This window comes from Mirounga leonina, unplaced genomic scaffold (genome assembly GCF_011800145.1).
Source record: "Mirounga leonina isolate KUSES-001 unplaced genomic scaffold, KU_Mleo_1.0 Mir_125, whole genome shotgun sequence".
Taxonomy (NCBI): domain Eukaryota; kingdom Metazoa; phylum Chordata; class Mammalia; order Carnivora; family Phocidae; genus Mirounga; species Mirounga leonina.
Genome location: NW_023270305.1, coordinates 42,669,082 through 42,688,957, shown reverse-complemented (window position 1 = coordinate 42,688,957; position 19,876 = coordinate 42,669,082). Strand labels below are relative to the sequence as shown.

The 19,876-nt window shown below is 36.4% G+C and overlaps 1 protein-coding gene across 3 annotated transcripts in view; it reads right to left on the bottom strand.

Annotated features, from left to right (window-relative positions):
* Positions 1-19,876, bottom strand: part of EXOC6B (exocyst complex component 6B) — a 607,862-nt gene that overhangs the window by 267,974 nt on the left and 320,012 nt on the right. For all 3 annotated transcript variants that reach the window (XM_035001312.1, XM_035001314.1, XM_035001313.1), the window contains 2 exons: positions 19,095-19,206; positions 7,529-7,663 (listed from right to left, as the gene is read on the bottom strand). In XM_035001312.1, the coding sequence (XP_034857203.1) occupies positions 7,529-7,663; positions 19,095-19,206 (247 nt within the window). The remainder of the gene's footprint in view (positions 1-7,528; positions 7,664-19,094; positions 19,207-19,876) is intronic.

The following is a 19,876-nucleotide window of genomic DNA, read 5'->3' as shown; positions in this document are numbered from 1 at the left end:
TTAGATTATTGATTTTAGAATTTGATTTATTGATTTTAGAAATTTCTTCCTTTCTGAGGCCCCTGGGTGGCTCAGTCGGTTAAGAATCTGTCTTCAGCTCAGGTAATGATCCCAGGGTCCTGGGATCGAGCCCCACATCGGGCTCCCTGATCAGCGGGGAGTCGGCGTCTCCCTCTCCCTCTGCCCCTCCAACCTGCTCATGCGCTCTCTCTCCCTTTCTCTCTAAAATAAATAAATAAATAAATGAATAAATAAATAAATCTTTTTTAAAAAGAAATTTCTTCTTTATATACAATTAATGCTATAAATTCCCTTCTAAGCACTGCTTTTGGTGATGCCACAAATTTTGATAAGTTGTATCTTATTTTCATTTAGTTTGAAATAATTTTTCTTTAAGGTTTTATTTATTTATTTGAGAGAAAGAGCATGAGAGCAAACATAAGCAGGCAGAAGGAGAAGCAGGCTCCTCATTGAGCAAGAAGCCCGATATGGAACTTGATCCCAGGACCCTGGGATCATGACCTGAGCCAAAGGCAGACACTTAACCAACTGAGCCACCCAGGCACCCCTAGTTTGAAATACTTTTTAATTTCTCTTTGAGACGTTTTCTTTGGCCCACGTGTATTATTAACTGTGTTGGTTAATCTCCAAATATTTGGGGATTTTAAAGCTATCTTTCTGTTATTTATCTCCACAGTTTACTTCCATGTGGAAAGAGCATGTTTTATATAATTTCTATTCTTCAAAATTTGTTAAGATGTGTTTATTAGTCAGAATATGGTCTGTTTTGGTGAATGCTCTCATGAGCTTGAGAGGAATGTGTATTCCACTGTTGCTGGATGAACTATTCTATAAATGTCAATTTGACCCAGTTGATTAATAGTACCATTCAGTTCAACTATATCCTTTCTGATATTCTGCCTGCTAGATCTGTCAATTTCTGCCCCCTGGATTTTCTAATACTAATCATCCTTGTATTCTTAATGTTACTTTTATTTCTCCTTTTCATGTCCTTCTAGATTATGTTTGATAGTCTATTATTTATGATTTTTACTTCAGTATTTACATTTAATTGTTCAAATTACTGTCTGTGGCTTCTCTGTTTTTTAAATCATTATGTTGACTTTGTAAAAATGAACTGAGACAGCTTCCTTTTTTTTCTCTACAATCTGGAATAGTTTAAATTATAGAGAAATTATCTGCTTCATGAAGATCTAAATAAATTCACTGATAAAATCATATGGATCTTGACCAAATTTAAGAAGTCTTTAAAAACTTTTTAATTTCTTTCATAGTTATTAGTCAATTTTCTATATCTTCTTGAATCACTTTTTATCATCATTTTCTTATAGATTCTCAAATTTATTAGCACAGTTACACAAAGTATTCTAGGTATTTAATTTCCTTTGATTATGAATTTCAAGTGATTGTGATTTATTTATTCATTCCTTTCTTCTTTCTCTTCTTTCCTTTCTTCCCTCCACGTTTCTTTCAATCCTTCCTTCCTTCTTTTTAATTAGGCAAGGTAAAATGATTATTTTTTAAAATGCAACATATCCAGAGAAAGACAAATACCATATGATTTCACTCATATGTAGAATTTAAGAAACAAAACAGATGAACATAGGGGAAGGGAAGGAAAAATAAAATAAGACAAAAACAGAGAGGGAGGCAAACCATAAGAGACCCACTCAACTATAGGAAACAAACTGAGGGTTGCTGGAGGGGAGATGGGTGGGGAGATGGGGTGACTGGGTAATGGGCATTAAGGAGGGCACTTGACGGAATGAGCACTGGGTGTTGTATGCAAATGATGAATCACTAAATTCTACCTCTGAAACTAATAATATAGTATATATTAATTAAATTGAATTTAAATAAAAATCTAATTTTAAAAAATGCAACATATCCTTGCTTGAAATCTCTCAAAGACTTTAGTAGGATAAAATCCAAATTATCTATCAATACAAAACAAAGTGCTTCATAAGTTGGCATGTAACTACTTCTCTATCTCATTGCTACCCTCTTATTCTACACTGAATATGTCTGGTTTTATTGTATTCTTTCATCTTTTTTTTAATGATTTTATTTATTTGAGAGAGAGCATGAGCAGGAGGCAGGGAGAGAAGCAGACTTCCTGCTGAGCAAGGAGCCCGATGTGGGGCTCGATCCTAGGACCCTGGGATCATGAGCTGAGCCGAAAGCAGATGCTTAACCGACTGAGCCACCCAGGCACCCCTTATTCTTTCATCTTTGTACATGAAGTTGCCTCTCCTAAAAATGTCCCTTACTCTGTCCTCAGCTTTTCTCCACCTGGACACCTCCTGCTGGTCCCAAGACCCATTTCATGTTGTGCCTTTTCTGGGAAGTCCTCCCTGAAGGTCTCAAAGCTGAGATAAGTATCCTCATCCTCTGTGGAGTTCTCCTCTTCTTCTAGACCTATACATGTTGATTTCCCTTAGAGCCTAATCCTCTCACCTTTTCTCTATCTACATTCATTTCCCAGAAGAAAGCCAGCCCCACGGCATTAAAAACCATCTTTATACAGATGAATTCTAAATTTTTATTTCCAGCTATGACTTTGCCCTGTCAATTTAATATCTCTCTGCAGACAACTACTAAATACCTGAAGCTTAATGTGTCCAAAATGGAAGTCTTGATTACCCTGCCTCTCCCCAAGTCCGTTATTCTCTCACTGTTCCCCATGTCACAGAATAGTGCCACTATTCATCCAGTTTGTTTAGTTCAAAAATCTTGGAGTTATCCTTGCCTCCACACTTTCTCTTATAACCCCATCCCCAACCTGGCAGTAAAACTTGCCATCTCTACCTTCAAAAATATTTCTTACTGCTTTCATCTTACCATAGTTGCCCAAAAAAGCATTATCTCTTACCTAGATTACTGCAATAACGTCCAAATTAATGAACCCTCTTCTTCCACTCTTACTCACCTACAGCATATTTATTTTCCACATGGCAACCAGTGTTACCCATTAATATATAAATCAGATTATCGCCACCACTCCCAATTTTCTAATGGCCTTACATTTCAATTCAGAATAAAATCCGAAGTATTAACTGTGGCCTACAAGGCCAGAAAACATCTGACTCCTGACTATCTCATTTGTTACCACTTCTACCTCCAATGATAGATACATCACTGCCAGACTAAACCCCACCTACTATTGTACTGTTCCCTCTGAATGGAAAGTCTATCTATCTGAAATCCAAATGATTCTATTTCTCATTTCATTCAGGTCATTTATTTTTCTTCTAAGTTCTTGTCATTACCTGAGATTAAATGAGATTTTTTTGTTTATCATCTATCATCCCCAGCACAATATAAACTCTGTAAAGTCAGGAGACTTGTTTCTGAAGTTCATACCTATAAACTAACTGGCATGCAGTTAGATGCTCATAAAAACTTGTAGAATCGATGAGGGATTAAATGTATTTATGGTATTATTCTAGCGTTTTTTACATAGTTTTTTATAGAAGTTACAGTCCCTGTCCTCCCTGCAGAGTATACACTCTAAATCCAATGACTAAGTATGTTTTCTCTCTCTATCCAAGAACCTACCAGATTGTTGCGTAGTAGGTACACAAACAACACTTGTGATAGAGTAAATTAATAAATAACCCCATTCTATTTTGTAAGAGAATAGGGAATTCTTATGAACAAGGAAAGCTAAGAATGCCAGCTTAATTATGTCACATATGGCAGAAACAAGGGCCAATTCTGCAGGAAAATACCTTGAAGACCTTCTGATTATTTTTGCCCCTTTTTTAGCATAAAGGTTTCCATCTGCAAGGGAAAGTTTTCTGGAAACAGTAGCTTAGGAAAATACACAACATGTAGCTGTTATAATTGCCATGTTTATACTGAGTTCTGGGGTAGTTGGTCTGAAACAGTCCTGGTAAAAATAAACTTCCAATGTGTTTTAAGCAATCAGTGTTTCCAATAAGCACTTGTCAACATGACCTTTAGTGGTCTCCAGAACTTCTCCTTTACTAAGTATTTAACTGGCTACTCAACTCCTATGGCTTCCTGTCTGCCTTTAATTTTCCCGCAGCAATTCTAATGCTGGAGCTACAACAAGCCATCCTTTGGGAGGATTTCTGATCATAATTTGAAAAGCCCTTGAAATAAGAAAATTGTGGTGGGTTAAGGGAAGAGTAGCAGTACATACTATATATATATTCCTCATATGAGAGACAAGTATAAATGAACCTCACATTTTAACTCCCTTAATCCCTCTTTTCTGGTGAACATTAAACTACAGTCCCTTCCACATTTTCTTTCCTGGAGAAGTTTTGGCTTCCATAGTAAATCAAGTGGAAATATTGTTGATGAAATTATTGCCCATGCTCCATAATAATACTAATATTTAATAGTAATTATAATGCCTATTAAACTGTCTAAGGTAATCCTAAAGTTCTTAAAGCTCTTATCATACTCATTCTTGGGTCTTTACTAGACAAATCTTCTCTTCACTAGAAGAGTTTCAATATTAATATAATGAGACATATTAAAAAGTTTACAAGTAATGATACCAATATAATAAAACGTATAATAAAAATTTTTTTAGGTAATTTGAAACAATCCATAGTGACATCATGAATGTGTAATTCATCTGTAATTAGCTGACCTAATCACATATGTACATAAAGAATATTTTGTGAACATCTCAGTTTTTTTGTGCTTTATTGAAATATGGTTGAAAATAAAATTATATTTAAAATGTGCACAGGGACACCTGGGTGGCTCAATTAGTTAAGCATCTGCCTTTGGCTCAGGTCATGGTCCCAGGGTCCTGAGATCGAGTGCCACATCAGGCTCCCTGCCCAGCGGGGAGCCTGTTTCTCCCTCTGCCTTCTGCTCCACCTGCTTGTGCTCTCTCTCATTCTTTCTCTCTCTCTGACAAATAAATAATTTAAAAAAGTAAAAATAAAAAAGTAAAATGAGCATTATAGTGATTTGATATATATATTATGAAAAGTCTCATCATCTACTTATTAATATTCATTACATTGCATACTTTTTTTGTGAGAACACTTAAGTTATATTCTCTTAGAAAATTTCAATTATACAATACAGTATTATCAATTATAGTTATCATGTTTTCCATTAGATCCTCAAATCTTACTCATAGCTGAAAGTTTGTACCCCTTTACCAATTTCTATTTCCCCCACCCTCCAGGCCATGGCAACCACTTTTCTCTTCTCTGTTTCTGTGAGCTTGACCTTTTTTTTTTTTTTAAGATTCCACATATACGTAATACCATGCAGTAGTTGTCCTTCTCTGTCTAGTTTATTTCACTTAGCGTAATGCCCTCAAAGTCCATCCATAATTGTCACAAATGACAGAATTTCCTTATTTTTCTTGGTTGGATAATATCCCATTGTGTATATATGTACTACATTTCCTTTACCCATTCATCTGTTGATAAACACTTAGGTTGTTTGCATATCTTGGCTATTGTGAATAATGATGCAATAAACATGGAAGTATAGATATCTCTTTAAGATAATGATTTTTATTTCTTTGGATATATACCCAGAAGTGGGACTGCTGGGTCATACGGTAGTTTTGTTTTTAATTTCTTGAGTAATCTCCATACTGTTTCCCATAGAGACTATACCAGTTTACATACCCATCGACAGCACCTTTTTCCTACATCTTTGTAAGCATCTGTTCTCTCTTGTCTTTTTGATGATAGCTACTCTAACAGGTATGAGGTGATAGCTTATTGTGGTTTTTGATTTGCACGTCCTTGATGATTAGTGTTATAAACATCTTTTCATGTACCTGTTGGCCATTTGTATGTCTTCTTTAGAAAATGTCTATTCAGTTCCTCTGCCCCCTTTTAGTTGGATTATTTGGGTTTTTGCTACTGAGTTGTATGAGTCATTTACACATTTTGGATATTACCCCTTATGAGATACATGATTTGGAAATATTTTCTCTCATTCCATCAGTTGCTCTTGTGTTTTGTTGATGGGTTTCCTTTGCTGTGCAGAAGCTTTTTATATTAATGTAGTCCTAATTACTTATTTTTGTTTTTGTTGCCTTTACTTTGGTATTAAATTAAAAACTCAATGCCAACACCAGTGTCAAGGAGTTCACACACCATTTTTTCTTCTAGAAGTTTTATAATTTCAGATCTTACATTCAAATCTTTAGTCCATTTTGAGTTGATTTTTTTTGTATGGTGTAAAAATGGGGGTCCAGTTTCATTCTTTTGCATGTGGTTGTCCATTTATTGAAGAGACTATTCTTTCCTCAGTGTGTATTCTTGTATATACACCTCTGTTGTAAATTAATGTGACTATATATATATATATATATATATATATATATATATATATACATGGGTTTATTTCTGGGCTCTCTGTTCTGTTCCATTGATCTATGCATATGTGTTTATGTTAATACCATACTATTTTGATTACTATAGTTTTATAATATAATTGAAATCAGGAAGTAGGATGCTTCCAGCTTTGTTCTTCTTTCTGAAGATAGCTTTGGCTATACAGGTTCTTTCTTATTTCATTTCTTATAACAGAAAAAGAGGAGAGCTTACTAACAGTTTTTATCTCATAAAATACGATAAGCAGTTATAAATCAAATTTAATTTGTCTTAAATCTCCTTTCAAGGGAAGGTGCCAGTAAAGAGGGAAAGAGGATAAAAGGATAGGAAAAAGTAGACACCAGGGGACATAAATCACGATTTCAACTCTACAACTTTATATCTAATTAATATCAACCTCTAGATTTCAAAAGGATGAAAAGGATTTCATTCAAAACTAAGACAATCAAATAATAACAGTAATAACAAAAACCCAAAACATACAGGTTGGCCTTTACATCAGAATCTACCATTTTAGTGTTTAAGATGTTGCCCTATTACTTTTTCTGCTTAATATTTATTTAAAGCTAACATGGCAATATAAAGGAGTTTCCTAAGGCTCTTTTAAATTAAGTCATTTACTCTCCAGAAACTCTCTATCAATCTGTCTTTTGCTCTACAATAGTGTCATTTTTCCCATTTGGTCAAAATCTAAATCAAAACTAGCGTTGGCACCTTGTGAAATGATTATAAAATTGCTAACGACAATCAATAGTAAGGGACAGAAATTCCTCACTAAAAAGTAAGGTGATAAAAACTGGACACAGGACAGAGAGAAGCAAGAACAGCTAATTTAAAAAATTTAATTGGTGTTGATTTCGGTTATAACCACTATTATCTAGACCATACTTAGGAACTCTTGACTAAGATGGGGGCCAACTGAGGAAATAGTCATTTTCAAGTACAAAATACAGACAGATTTAGTGGAGAGAGTTGTAGACATTTTTAAGTCTAAACATCTAGAAATTAGCATTGCTATTTGTTTTTCTAAGGAAATCATAAGCACTTATTCTCAAAACCATGTTGTGAATCACACTACTATGCATCTTGGGAGAATCAAAGCCATTTAGGTAGAATGCCCCAAACTATGCACACCAGAGGCCATAGGGCCTTCTCACCTTAAAAGTTGTGGTGCCATAGAGCTTGGTGGTGTGGACTGTCTCTGGAAGCACATTAGTGATGTTGGTGATGAATTCTTCCAAGTACTTGCAGGATTTCTCCAAGTGTGTTGTATTGATGATAATCTGGACAAGCTAGAAAATAACAAGCACAGGTAAGAGTCACTTGACTATTCACCCTACAACGAATGGCTCAATATGAAATCTGCTGGTAGAAGAAAAACAAGAGGCAAAGTGGCAAGGACCATCCATATTCTACAGAAGGTTTGTTAGAGCATGGGCTTAGGCTGTACTCCCTCCACGAAGCCTTCCCTGACTCCCAGAAGAGCACTTGTCACTCTATTTTAAACATATGTCTTCTTCTGTTTAAGAGACTAGACTTAGAACAAAAACTGCTACTGTTTAGCACAGTGCCTGGCAATAAATAATTGCCAAATGAATTAAGTAAATGAACTCCCGCGGAAAGAACAAGAATAACTGAAATGGCAAGAAGAAGTTTCAAAATTAGGCATAAGGAACAGTGAGATGTTGGAATAGATTTCAGGATATTAACAAACTACATTAGCTTATGGAAGAAATAACATGGGCATTATGGTCAGAGAAACCAGCGAATTAACTACTTACAAATTATTAATCTGGAGAAAGTTTCTTAACTTCTCTAAGTGTTTCTTTATCTGCAAACCGTTAATAGTAATTTCTAACTCACACAGTTATTTTGAGGATTAAATATCCTTTTGTCACTACTATTTTCCTTTTCTAACAAGAGCAATCCTTAAAAACAACAGTACTGGTAAGATAAAAAGTCATCTATAAATAACTTTGAGAGGAGGATGAAAAAGAATGACTCTCATTGTTAGGATAGAATTCAAGTTTGCATCACTAGCCATCAGGGAAATGCAAATCAAAACCACAATGAGATACCACCTTATACCAGTTAGAATGGCAAAAATTAACGAAACAGGAAACAACAAATGTTGGCAAGGATGTGGAGAAAGGGAACTCTCTTACGCTGTTAGTACAGCCACTCTGGAAAACAGTATGGAGGTTCCTCAAGATGTTAAGAATAGAGCTACCCTACGACCCAGCAATTGCACTACTGGGTATTTACCCCAAAGATACAGACTTAGTGAAAAGAAGGGGCACATGCACCCCAAAGTTCATAGCAGCAATGTCCACAATAGCCAAACTGTGGAAGGAGTCAAGATGCCCTTCAACAGATGAATGGATAAAGAAGATGTGGTACATATACACATGGAGTATTATTCAGCCATCAGAAACAATGAATACCCACCATTTGCATCAACATGATGGAACTGGAGGGGATTATGTTAAGTGAAGTAAGTCAAACAGAGAAAGACAATTATCATATGGTTTCACTCATATGCAGAACATAAGCAATAGCATGGAGGACCATAGGGAAAGGGAGGGAAATCCAAAGGGGGAGAAATCAGAGAGAGAGATGAACCATGAGAAACTATGGGCCCCAAGAAACATATGGGGGTTTCAGAGGGGAGGTGGGGGGGAGGGGTAACAGGGTGATAGGTATTGAGGAGGGCATGTGCTATGATGAGCACTGGGTGTTATACTTAACTAAAGAATCACTGAACACTGCATCAAGGACTAATTATGTACTACACAGTGGCTAACTGAACATAATAAAAACAACCAAACAAATAAAAACACTGACTTCCAGATGACTAGAAATAGTCACAGGGTCTCAAGAAACCAGAGCACCCAGGACAGCCCTTCCTTTACAAGTATGTTTTCTTGAGTAAGAAGTAACTTTCTCAGTGTGACATTAATACTTTCTCTCTCTCTCTCTCCCCCCGACAATAACATGGACAAACAGTAATTATTATAATGATAGAGGTAAACATGGCTAAGGAGATTAAGCATAATTATTCTGACTATGTAAAAAGTGAAAAGGACCCTATTTTATATTAATAAATCAATGAAGAAAAAAAGAATTAAAGTTTGCAAAGTAGTTCACAATGCATTTTCTTACATTGTCTTCCCAGCAACCTGGAAAACTAAGTTAAGTGGGCATAATTATTGCTTCTCTTTTACTAAACAGAAACAAAAATGAAATGCTTTTCTTTAGATCACAGAACCTAAATGGAATTAGGACTCAATCCAAGTCCTCTACCTTCAAATTATAGACTCATTGAAATGACTTCTGACAGAGCATTTTGGCATAAACATAAAAATGGCAGCTGTGGAATGCTGCACGCTTTGGTACATGAGGCTGAAATACCAGATTCTGGGTCTGCCATCAACTAGACCTCTCCAAGCTTTGATTCTACTCCATGTAAAAAATAAATTTAAATTTCAAAAAGGAGGGGTACCTACTTATTTATTTCAACTATGAAAACTATGCCCATTTCCCAGAGTCTAAAAGAAATACAAAGAGAAAATGGAATAGAACCTTTTTTTGTTTCTCTTTCCCACATCCTTAACTTTTTATTCCCACAAGAATGTGTGTGGTAGTGGGGTTGTGGCAGGCAGGGGGAGTTTGGGCGTATAAGGCTATGGATGAACTTAGGTCTTCCCTCAGTCAGAGAGGCAGCCAGGAGAGTAGATAGATGACACAAAGGGAAATTGGAAGTGAAGACGAAGGTGGGGGGTAATACACATTTTACAATCAAATGGTACTTCAAAACAATGCTTAAAAGCTGGAATTATACTGGAGTAGAACTCATTGTATTATACTGTGGAATATTAAACAAAAATATTAATAGGATTATAATCAGAAAGGACACTCTTATCTCCCCAACAGCAAACCAGCACAGAGCTAAAGCACATTGTTCATTCTCAAAAAATACATGTCAAAGCATAATGACAATGCTTTAGTAATAGATTGGACTAAGGAAAAAGGTACCTTCTATTCCCCAAGGATCAGCTGGAAAATGTGAGGAAAATGTCTACTTTTGAAACATGAGGACAAAGAGCAGAAACCCAGAGATGCAGTTCCAAAAAAAAAAAAAAAAATTTAAAAGTTAGGGCAATAGGACTAGATCTTTGTATTATTTCCCACAACTCATCAGACAAGTTCATATTCCTCACTAAGCCCCTTCCCTTCATTCTACAGTTTGAATTTGGAGACTCTGAGTTTTGGACACAGATACTCTCTCTACAAAATTACCCAAAACATCAGACTTTTAACTGTAGAGTGCTCTAGGAAAAAACATCTACCAAAATAAGCAATTCATCACCCCCTTCCTTTTAACATGTTTCTCCCTCAGAGAAAGACTAAAATCATTTTAAAAATTTAAATAGTCTAAATTAAATCACTCCTCTTCCTGAGTGGGAAGGTGGCTACTGGCAAGATTGTCTTGATGTATAAGTCAGAAAAGTAAGAGAGTTAATTTGGAGAACTGAAGAATTTCTATTTTAAAGTCAGCATTACCTATAGGGAACACATTCAATCTATCAAAAGAAATCCTAATAATAAGGAGGAATCATGTCATGTTATCGAAATAAAAAACAGTGGCAGTCAAAGAGAAAATTGTCCTGTTTTGCAGGATATTGGCAGTTAAAAAAAAAAAAAAAAGGAGGCGGCTTCACTGGGTACAGTAGTAATTTCCCTTGACTTTTTAAAGATCTGTCAACACAGAAGATCACCATGAATTACATCAATTGGCTGTCAGTCACTTTTGAAATGTTTCATTGCTGAGCATAGAATAGACTATTAAAACACTCTAGGATTACATTAGATACCATGTCATTTTCAAAGGGAATAATGTCTGTTAATGAGGTCTAAGTGATCTCTACTCCTGAATGACAGCTAACCAAAATCCTCACAAGGGCATTTACAAATGTAAAGGCAGATACTGTGGGGATAATTCTGAACTTAAGGATGCAATGAAGCAATTTCAGATATGAACTTCCATCAGAGTTTTGAGCTCCTTTGATATTTTTAAACCTCACTTCCCACTCTCTTATAAAAATATATCACTGCAGCAATCCAAACTGTCCTTAACATTGTTTCAAGGACATGGTATTAGCAACAGATTAGGTATTGGTTATGCTTATATAAAGTAGAGTTCTGTGAGGACTGTCTGGAAAAAAAAAAAGAACACTATAAAGCAAGCAATCACCTCACAACTAAATGACAGGAGTCACTTAGGTTAAAAACCATTAAGAAGCAGAAAATTTTTCTGTCTCTCATTCCCAGTAGCAGAGAGAATCTAATGAGGACAGCACAGAGTAAACTGTGGAAGTCGCCTATTACCTTATCTTGTTTCCCAAAGCAGAGAATTCAGGACACTAATGCTCCAAAAGGACTAACCCAAAGCAAGAAAATGAGAAGTCACGCTCCCTCTCCACACCCCCAATGCTTCTCCACTGCTGGGTTTGCAAGATAAAGAACTAAATAGCAGTGTTGGCTCTCATTCACAAAAATAACATCTAGGATTTCAGGGAATTTTTTTCTCCATTTCACCCCAGCAAAGATACAAAAAGCTGGGTCAACTACTCATTTTTTACCATCTCCAAAGCAAATACCTAAAATACTGAAGTACTTGGAACTACTGGTTCCAAATCCATAGGTCTAGTACAAGGATTATTTTTGACAAGACTTAATTACAAAATGTTTTAATGTAATATTAGCAATATCATTGCTGTTAACAGGGGACAGTGAACACTGTCATGTGGGAGATAAATAACAGGACAGAACCATGTGGTCATCAATCTAAATAATATCCAAAAGAAAGGTTGAATGCAAAGCATTGGTTATTTATTCAGGTCTCCTGGGGCACTATTATAAATATAATAAAATATATATATAAATATTTAACATGTTTTCACTAATAGGAAATCTTAATTTCCTTAACTTTACCCTAAGAACCTACTACCTACTTTTCTTTTTTCTTTCTTCTCTCTTTCATCAATGAAGAACTCCTATGTGCCAAGGAATGAGAATACAGCTGTACACAATTATACACAAAACAGACAAAGTCCCTGGCCTTGTGGAAATTAGAGTAACCACAAACACACAGAAATATATACCATAATGTCAAGTAATAGTAAGCCCTGGAAATAGAAGTGAAATAAGGAGTTACATGGTGATGGTAGGTCTCAGGGTGGTCAAGGAAGGCCTCCTTAAGGAAATGACATTTGAGTGGAGACTTAAATAAAGTGAAGGTATATTATGTCTATCATCTAAAATAAACACATTTTTAAATCCAATTTATATCTTAAGTCTATCAATTCATTCTTCATAAAGATAAAGGATGTTTTTTGATTCATCTTAAAATTTTCTTTCAAACATAAGTAATTCTCTGATATTCTGAGAATAATAAATTGGTGGTTTATTTCCTTTCTCTCTATGATATCGATGTTTTTAAATTAATGTAGTGACAGACCAAAGGTTTAGAACAAAATAAATCTAGTTTCAAACCTTACTTCAAATCTTATTTTTTAAAAGAAAATTTTATCTTTCAAAACATCTCAAATCTTATTTCCAAGCTACCTACTGATTATGTGGCCTTAGGCAAAGTTACTATCTTTCATCATCTTACAATTGAGATAGTAACATCAATGTCATACCAAAGAAATAATCAATATAGTGCCAATTATTAAATATAAATACTAATATAAATATTAAGCATTAAGTATAATATATACCAACTTCCTGAAACCTATTATTGATATAGACTTACTTATTATATCTCCAGCTAAATATGGCTTAAGAAAATATACAACCATTCTGACTGGTCTCACTTTAACTCCTATCCACTAGCCAAAGTGGGCACTTAAGGCTACAAAATAACCACATTATCAAGTACCAACCAAATCTCTTTTCCATACCCCCAGATATACTTTCCCTCTGCTTCAACCCCAACATTTGCTCTGGATCTCTACTTTCAGCTGAAGATCTATCTTTCACTGAGCAAACAGAACATTTGGAGTCTGCCACCATAACATATGCCCAGCCACCACCATCTGCATCCACATACTCTGAGTCTCATCTGTTCCATCTGCAGAGATGAACTCTACACCACCTAAAGCCAATCCCTTTGCTTGTGCATCAGATTCTAAAGTCTCTCTCCTCCTCAAGGACATTCCTCCAAAGATTTCCCCTTTTCTCCTCTGTCATCAACTTTTTGCTTTCTACTGCATCATTCTCATCAGAAACAACATGCTGTTACTTCTCCTATTAAAAAACAAAATAAAAAACTTGTGCTTAATCCACTTCCCCAGCCAACTACCTCCTCATTTCCTTGCTTACCTTGGTAACAAAATTCCCTAAAACAGTTGTCTTCTACTTGCTGTCTCCGATTCCACTCTTCCCATTCTTTAAATTGTTTAAGTCAACACTTTATTTTTAAAATGGTTTTATATTACAAAATAGCTGCGAAGAGATCCCAAATACACCACACCCAGTTCCTCCTATTCTTAGCATCTTACATTACTACGGTACATTTGCCACAACTAAAGGGCCAACCCTGGTATATTACTATTCACAAAGCAACACACTGAATTCAGATTTCACTAGTTTCTCCCTAATGTTCTTTACCATTTTCAGGATCCGGTCTAAAATCCCGCATTACATTTAGCTGTCACATCTCCTCAGCCTCCTCTGGTCTATTAACGGTTTCTCAGACTTTCCTTGTTTTTGAGACCCTAATAGTTTTTTGTTTTTTTTTTTTAAAGATTTTATTTATTTATTTGAGAGAGAGAGAATGAGAGACAGAGAGCAGGAGAGGGAGGAGGGTCAGAGGGAGAAGCAGACTCCCTGCTGAGCAGAGAGCCCAATGTGGGACTCGATCCTGGGACTCCAGGACCATGACCTGAGCCGAAGGCAGTCGCTTAACCAACTGAGCCACCCAGGCGCCCGAGACCCTAATAGTTTTAAGAAGTACTGGTCAGGTATTTTGTAGAATGTCCTTCAATTTGGGTTTTTTTAATTTTTTTCTCATGGTTAGAGTGTATTTTGGGGGATCACAAATGCCTTCTCATCACATCATACCAAAGGTACATGCGATCACTATCACTTACCAATGATTATGTTCATCTTGATCACCTGACCGAGGTAGTGTCTGGCAGGTTTCTTCACTGTAAAGTAACTTTTTCCCTCCTTCCATACCCTGGAAAGCAAGTCTTAAGCACAACCCACATACAAGGGGTGGGAGCTAAGCTCCACCTCCTTGAGAGGGTACTATCTACATAGATTATTTGAAATTCTTCTGTACAGGACCCAATCTCTTTTAAACCTACTCCATCAGGAGCCTCCTATCATCATTCTATTAAAAATGATCTTACTGAGGTCACCAACATACTCCAAGTTACTAAGTCCCATAGTAATTCTTAATCTTCATCTTACCTAATCGATCATCAGTATTTGTCAAGCTGACTACTCCCTCCTTCTTGATATACTTTCTTCACTTGGCTTCTGAGACACCATACTCCTGTTACTGTTCTTGTTTTGTTTTGTTTTGTTTTTTTCCTTCTCTAGTGGCTCCTTCCCAATCCTTTGTGAGTTCCTCTTTTCTCCTGACTCCTTAATAATGGAATACCCAAGAGTTCAGTCCTTCATCTTCTCTTCTCCATTTTTACAAATTCCTTTAGTAATACTATCTGATCAGGTGGTTATAAATATTATTTGTATTCCCCAAAATTTATCTCCAGGCCAAACCTCTCTTTCAAACTCCAAACTCAAAAATACAACCATTTACTCAATATCGCAAAATGTATGTGAGTAAACACTACAAATTAAATATGTCCAAAATCAAATTCCCAATCTCCTCCACTCTAAACCTAGCTCTACCTAAAGATTTTGCCAACACAGTGCATGGTATATACAACCATCTAGCTGCTAAAATCAAAACATCTTGGAGTTACCTTCAACTTCTTGCTTTCTCTCTCCCTTCACATCCATTCATCAGGAAAGCATGCTGACTCTACACTCCAAATCTGATAACCTGTCACCACCACCAACGCTGCCATTAAATCTCGCTGTATTAGTGTCATAGCTTCCCAACTGGTCTCCCTGTTTACACCCTACAGTTTATTCTCAAAACCACAGTCAATGTTATTCCTCTGAAATGTGTCACATCATTTCACTCATCATATTCCTGCAACAGCTTCCCACTTCACTTAAAATAAAAGCCTAACACTTTACAGGGGCCGACCACAAACCCCTGACACCTCTGTGATCTAATCTCCTGCTTCTCTTCCCCCTTCTCACTCCACTCTAGCTTTACCCTAGCTTTCTTATTATTCCCTGAACTGACCAGTAACTTAATACCTTTAGACCTTTGCTCTAACCTTTGCCAAGAATGCTATTTGCCTCACCATCTTTTTATTAAGACCAACCTTCAACCTCCACCAGACTCCTGATTCCCTTAACCCAGGTTCTTACTTTCTCTTCAATGCATTCACCTCCCTCTATCATACTAGATGATTTACTATTTATTTTGCTTATTATCTATTATGTTTTCTGCCACTAGAATGTAAACAAGGACTCTTTCTGTTGTTGTTCACTTATTTATCCATAAAGCTTAGATCAGTGCCTGTTACACAGTAGGTACTCAATTAATACTATTAAGTTAATAAGCAAGTTATTTATCTTAACAGGTCGTCTTGCTCTAATCTTCTAACTTCTCTTAGTTGAAAAACCATCTCTGCACTAAACCTGACAATCACTGTTCACCCGCCCAGACCTCTTTCTTAACAATACCAGGTAATATGCCTTGAGTATTCACTATGTACTAGGCACTGTTGTAAGCACTTCGTATGTTCATTCAATCCTCACAACAACCTTATGAAGTAAGTGCTCTTCTTGTCCCCATTTTACACATAAAGCCAAGTCATTTCCCCCAGCACACATCTAGTAAGGGAAGAGAACCCAGGCAGAATTGAACCCAGGTACTCTGCTTTAGAACACACATTCTTCACAGCTCAGCTGCCCTTCTCCCCACAGACCTGGAAGAAGCAGTCTAAGAAAACAGCTAACCTCGCTGATTGAATAGGGATAGGCACAAACGGTCTGAGAGTGCAAGGAATTTAAGCTACAGTAAGCGAGAACTGAAAGGAAATGCTGACTTGGCTCAACGTGGGGGAGCAAAGCAGCAATGAGAAAAGCAAGAAAGCCAGGGTACACGGCTGAAAGGATAAGAGCGTATGGACAGAAAGAGAGAAGAAATGAGATACCATGTAAATTCAAACAAGACAGGCCGACAGAGAGACATGAGCTTATAGGAACCTTTAAGTCCTGAAAGAATTGTCTGATAACCTGAAGTAGGATTCGGTTGAGTTCTCTATGCTTATAATACTTCTATTGTTTAAATGGCTATGTGCTCGCTGACACAAAATCATCTCTAACTAGAACAATTTCCATATTACTATGGACTTTTTATAAAAATCCCTTTGTTACGATAAAATAATTAAATTAATATGGAAGGCAGTACCTTATAGAAAAGTGAATTAAGTTTGGGAAAAAACAACCCAGACATCGGTCTCATTTTTATCATTTTATTAACTACATAACCGTGGGCAACCTCCCTGAACTTGAATTACGCCGTCTATAAAATGGGAATAATAACACATGCCCAGCTAGTTCCAAATGTGACTGTCCTAAATGAGATGGTATCTGTGATGGGCTTTGAAGAATACAAACTGTTCCACAAACGTTACCTAGCGTGATGATGATTTCAGATGGGAACTCACCTGAGTTCCCTGTAAATGAAGATATAATGTCTTTTTTTCCCAAAGGTGAGTAACATAGTTATTCAAAGATTTACTGGCTGGTGATAAAAATTACTGGTTGGGTCTGTATTTGTCTATACACGTGCACACCACCATAATAGCCAAAATAAATCAACGTGTGCAGATGTTCCTTTAGCCATATGCAAAGACATTGATAACGAAAGGGCATTACTGCCTAGAAAGATCCAGTGACTGAGGAAGAATAGTTAGCCTTCACTGAAATGGTGCCAAGAACTATGATATAGTCTTTGATAAGCTCCTACTACCTCTTCCTATCCTGACCTGACCTGTGCAGTGCCCTTAAAGGACAATGAAGTCAGGAAAACTGAAGAACTGAGAAGTTGGGTCTTTCTCTTAAGATGTCATAGTAAACCAATGGCACAGCCACCGCTAAACTCAAGACACTTCTGAGGTCAAAGCTGTTTCTATCGCACCGTATTCCTGTTACGCTACTTGTTTAAAATGTTTGGAGAGACTGTTAAATCAAATGGCATAAGAAAACTTATATCAAGAGTTGTAATATAGAGATAGTTCACAAAATAAATAGCAAGCTTCCTGTCCTGCTTGGGATTCACAAAAGGAGAACAGTACAATGTAACAAAAGCAGGAGGACTTCCGACTTTTCACTCCACTCTCCTTTTTTCTTAGCCCTCCTGATGATGAAAAGAAGTTAACCTATTCTCAGACACGTAAAGATAATACCTAATATTTCTATACCAAGCAGCAGAAAGGAAGCTCTGCAAAATGAGGGAACTGTCCTTCGAATGTAACTTTCAATCGTAAAACAGTTTGCTATAAGCAGAACTCAAACACTGCCGAAGTTCCACATTATAATATTTTAAAATCTTAACACAGGGAAAGGAACAAGCAGTCCAAAATCAGAAGTAGATGTTCACCTGGCTTCCAGCTGTCTTTACCTATGACTCAGCATCATTAACCATTTGCCTACTTTCACCACTATCTTTGATAGTGTATATCTGAAAATGTCAATTTTTCCTAGAGCAACTTTCAAACTACACCACCTCTACAAGTAAAACAGATGGTCAACAGCCTTTCCCTTTCTCTGTGAAAAAAATTCCTCCAAGCTCTCACTTTTGGCACTAAAATTTCCATAAAATGGCAGGTTGACGCTCCCATGCAATCCTGGGTTTCCAAGAGAAAGGAAACTTCACATCTTTCTAAATTTTAGGACTATACGCCAATGTGCCAGATCTTCAGTTTGCCAAGATACTGTTCTCAACATGTGTGTAATATCCCTCCTCACTTTGTGAGATTCTGTAAGCTTCCAGAGAAATGTGACGATTGCCTTTCTCTCACATTTCCTCAATCCCAAATCCCCAGACTTGCATGCTGATGAAGAGTAATTTACCATTCATATACATGAGGTATCTCAAATACAAAAGCAGAGTCTAACACTAACCGTGGACAATAAGTGCCAATATGCTTGGCATCGATGATTTATGCATGTGATTTCATATTGTATGTTGTATCTGAACTGCCACTCATTTAGATAGGAACCTGATGTTGACTATACTCTCTCACCAACAAGTTTGTTTTCATGTAATTGATGGCAAATACGACAAATTTATCATAACAACTTTGGAAAGGAAAACCAGTTAAGCTGGTGAAAATAATGAGAGAGAGAGAGAAAAAGTGACTTTTCAAAAATGTAATAGATTTCTCCGAAGTGACCAAAGAGAAAAACAAATGATTTGTTTTGCACTTGCACCATTAGAACTCCATTAGGAAGAACGTGATGGACCATATAGAAAGTTATAATTAACTCACAAACAGGCCCCAGAGCTTAGGACGTCTGTTCACATATAGCCTTGGCTGCCTCCATTAAGAGAAGCTTTACCTCAGTAAGTCCAATATTCTTCCTTTTAATGACATTCTGCAGGGAGTTGCTCAGAGTTCTGGTTAGCAACAGGTTTGTAGATTTGCGAATCATGTCATCGACTTCAGTTGAGCTGAAAAAGAATTCTCGAGTCAGTCATCCCAGGTAGCAGGATTACTTTGCAAACAAACAAGGTGCCAGTGGTACTTCTGAGAACGATAATAATAATAATAAAAACAACAATAATAATAATGGCAGCAGCAAATAACATTTATTTTGTGCCAGAGATTAGATTCTAAGTACTTTAATATATCAAAATTCATTTAACTTCACATTCGTGATACTAAATACTTTTACTAGTATTTCTAATTTACAGATGAGGAAATGAAGGCACAGAGAAGTTAAGTAACTTGTTCAAGGTCACACAGTAAGTACACAGCACAAAAAGGACTTCAACACAGGCCATCTAGCTCTAAAACCCACAGCATTTAAACACTATGCTATACTGTCTCTCAGGGTAGATAAAGAATTCCCCAGCATGATTTCTCATCCTGAAACCATTATTTCTCCTATACTTCCAAGTTCCTTCATAGGTTGTTAATATTTATAATTTTCCAACATGGTCTCTCTATTGGCTTCCTGCACCATTAGCTGGTAAAGGCTCCTAAGAAAAGATATCTCTGCTCCTGTACTGTCATCTTTCATATAATGTCTATTTAGCTCTGATTCCAAAATAAGTGTTTCAGACCAGCAGTTTAATTATACATAAATGTCTTATAATTCTTACTATCCTCAAAGTGATC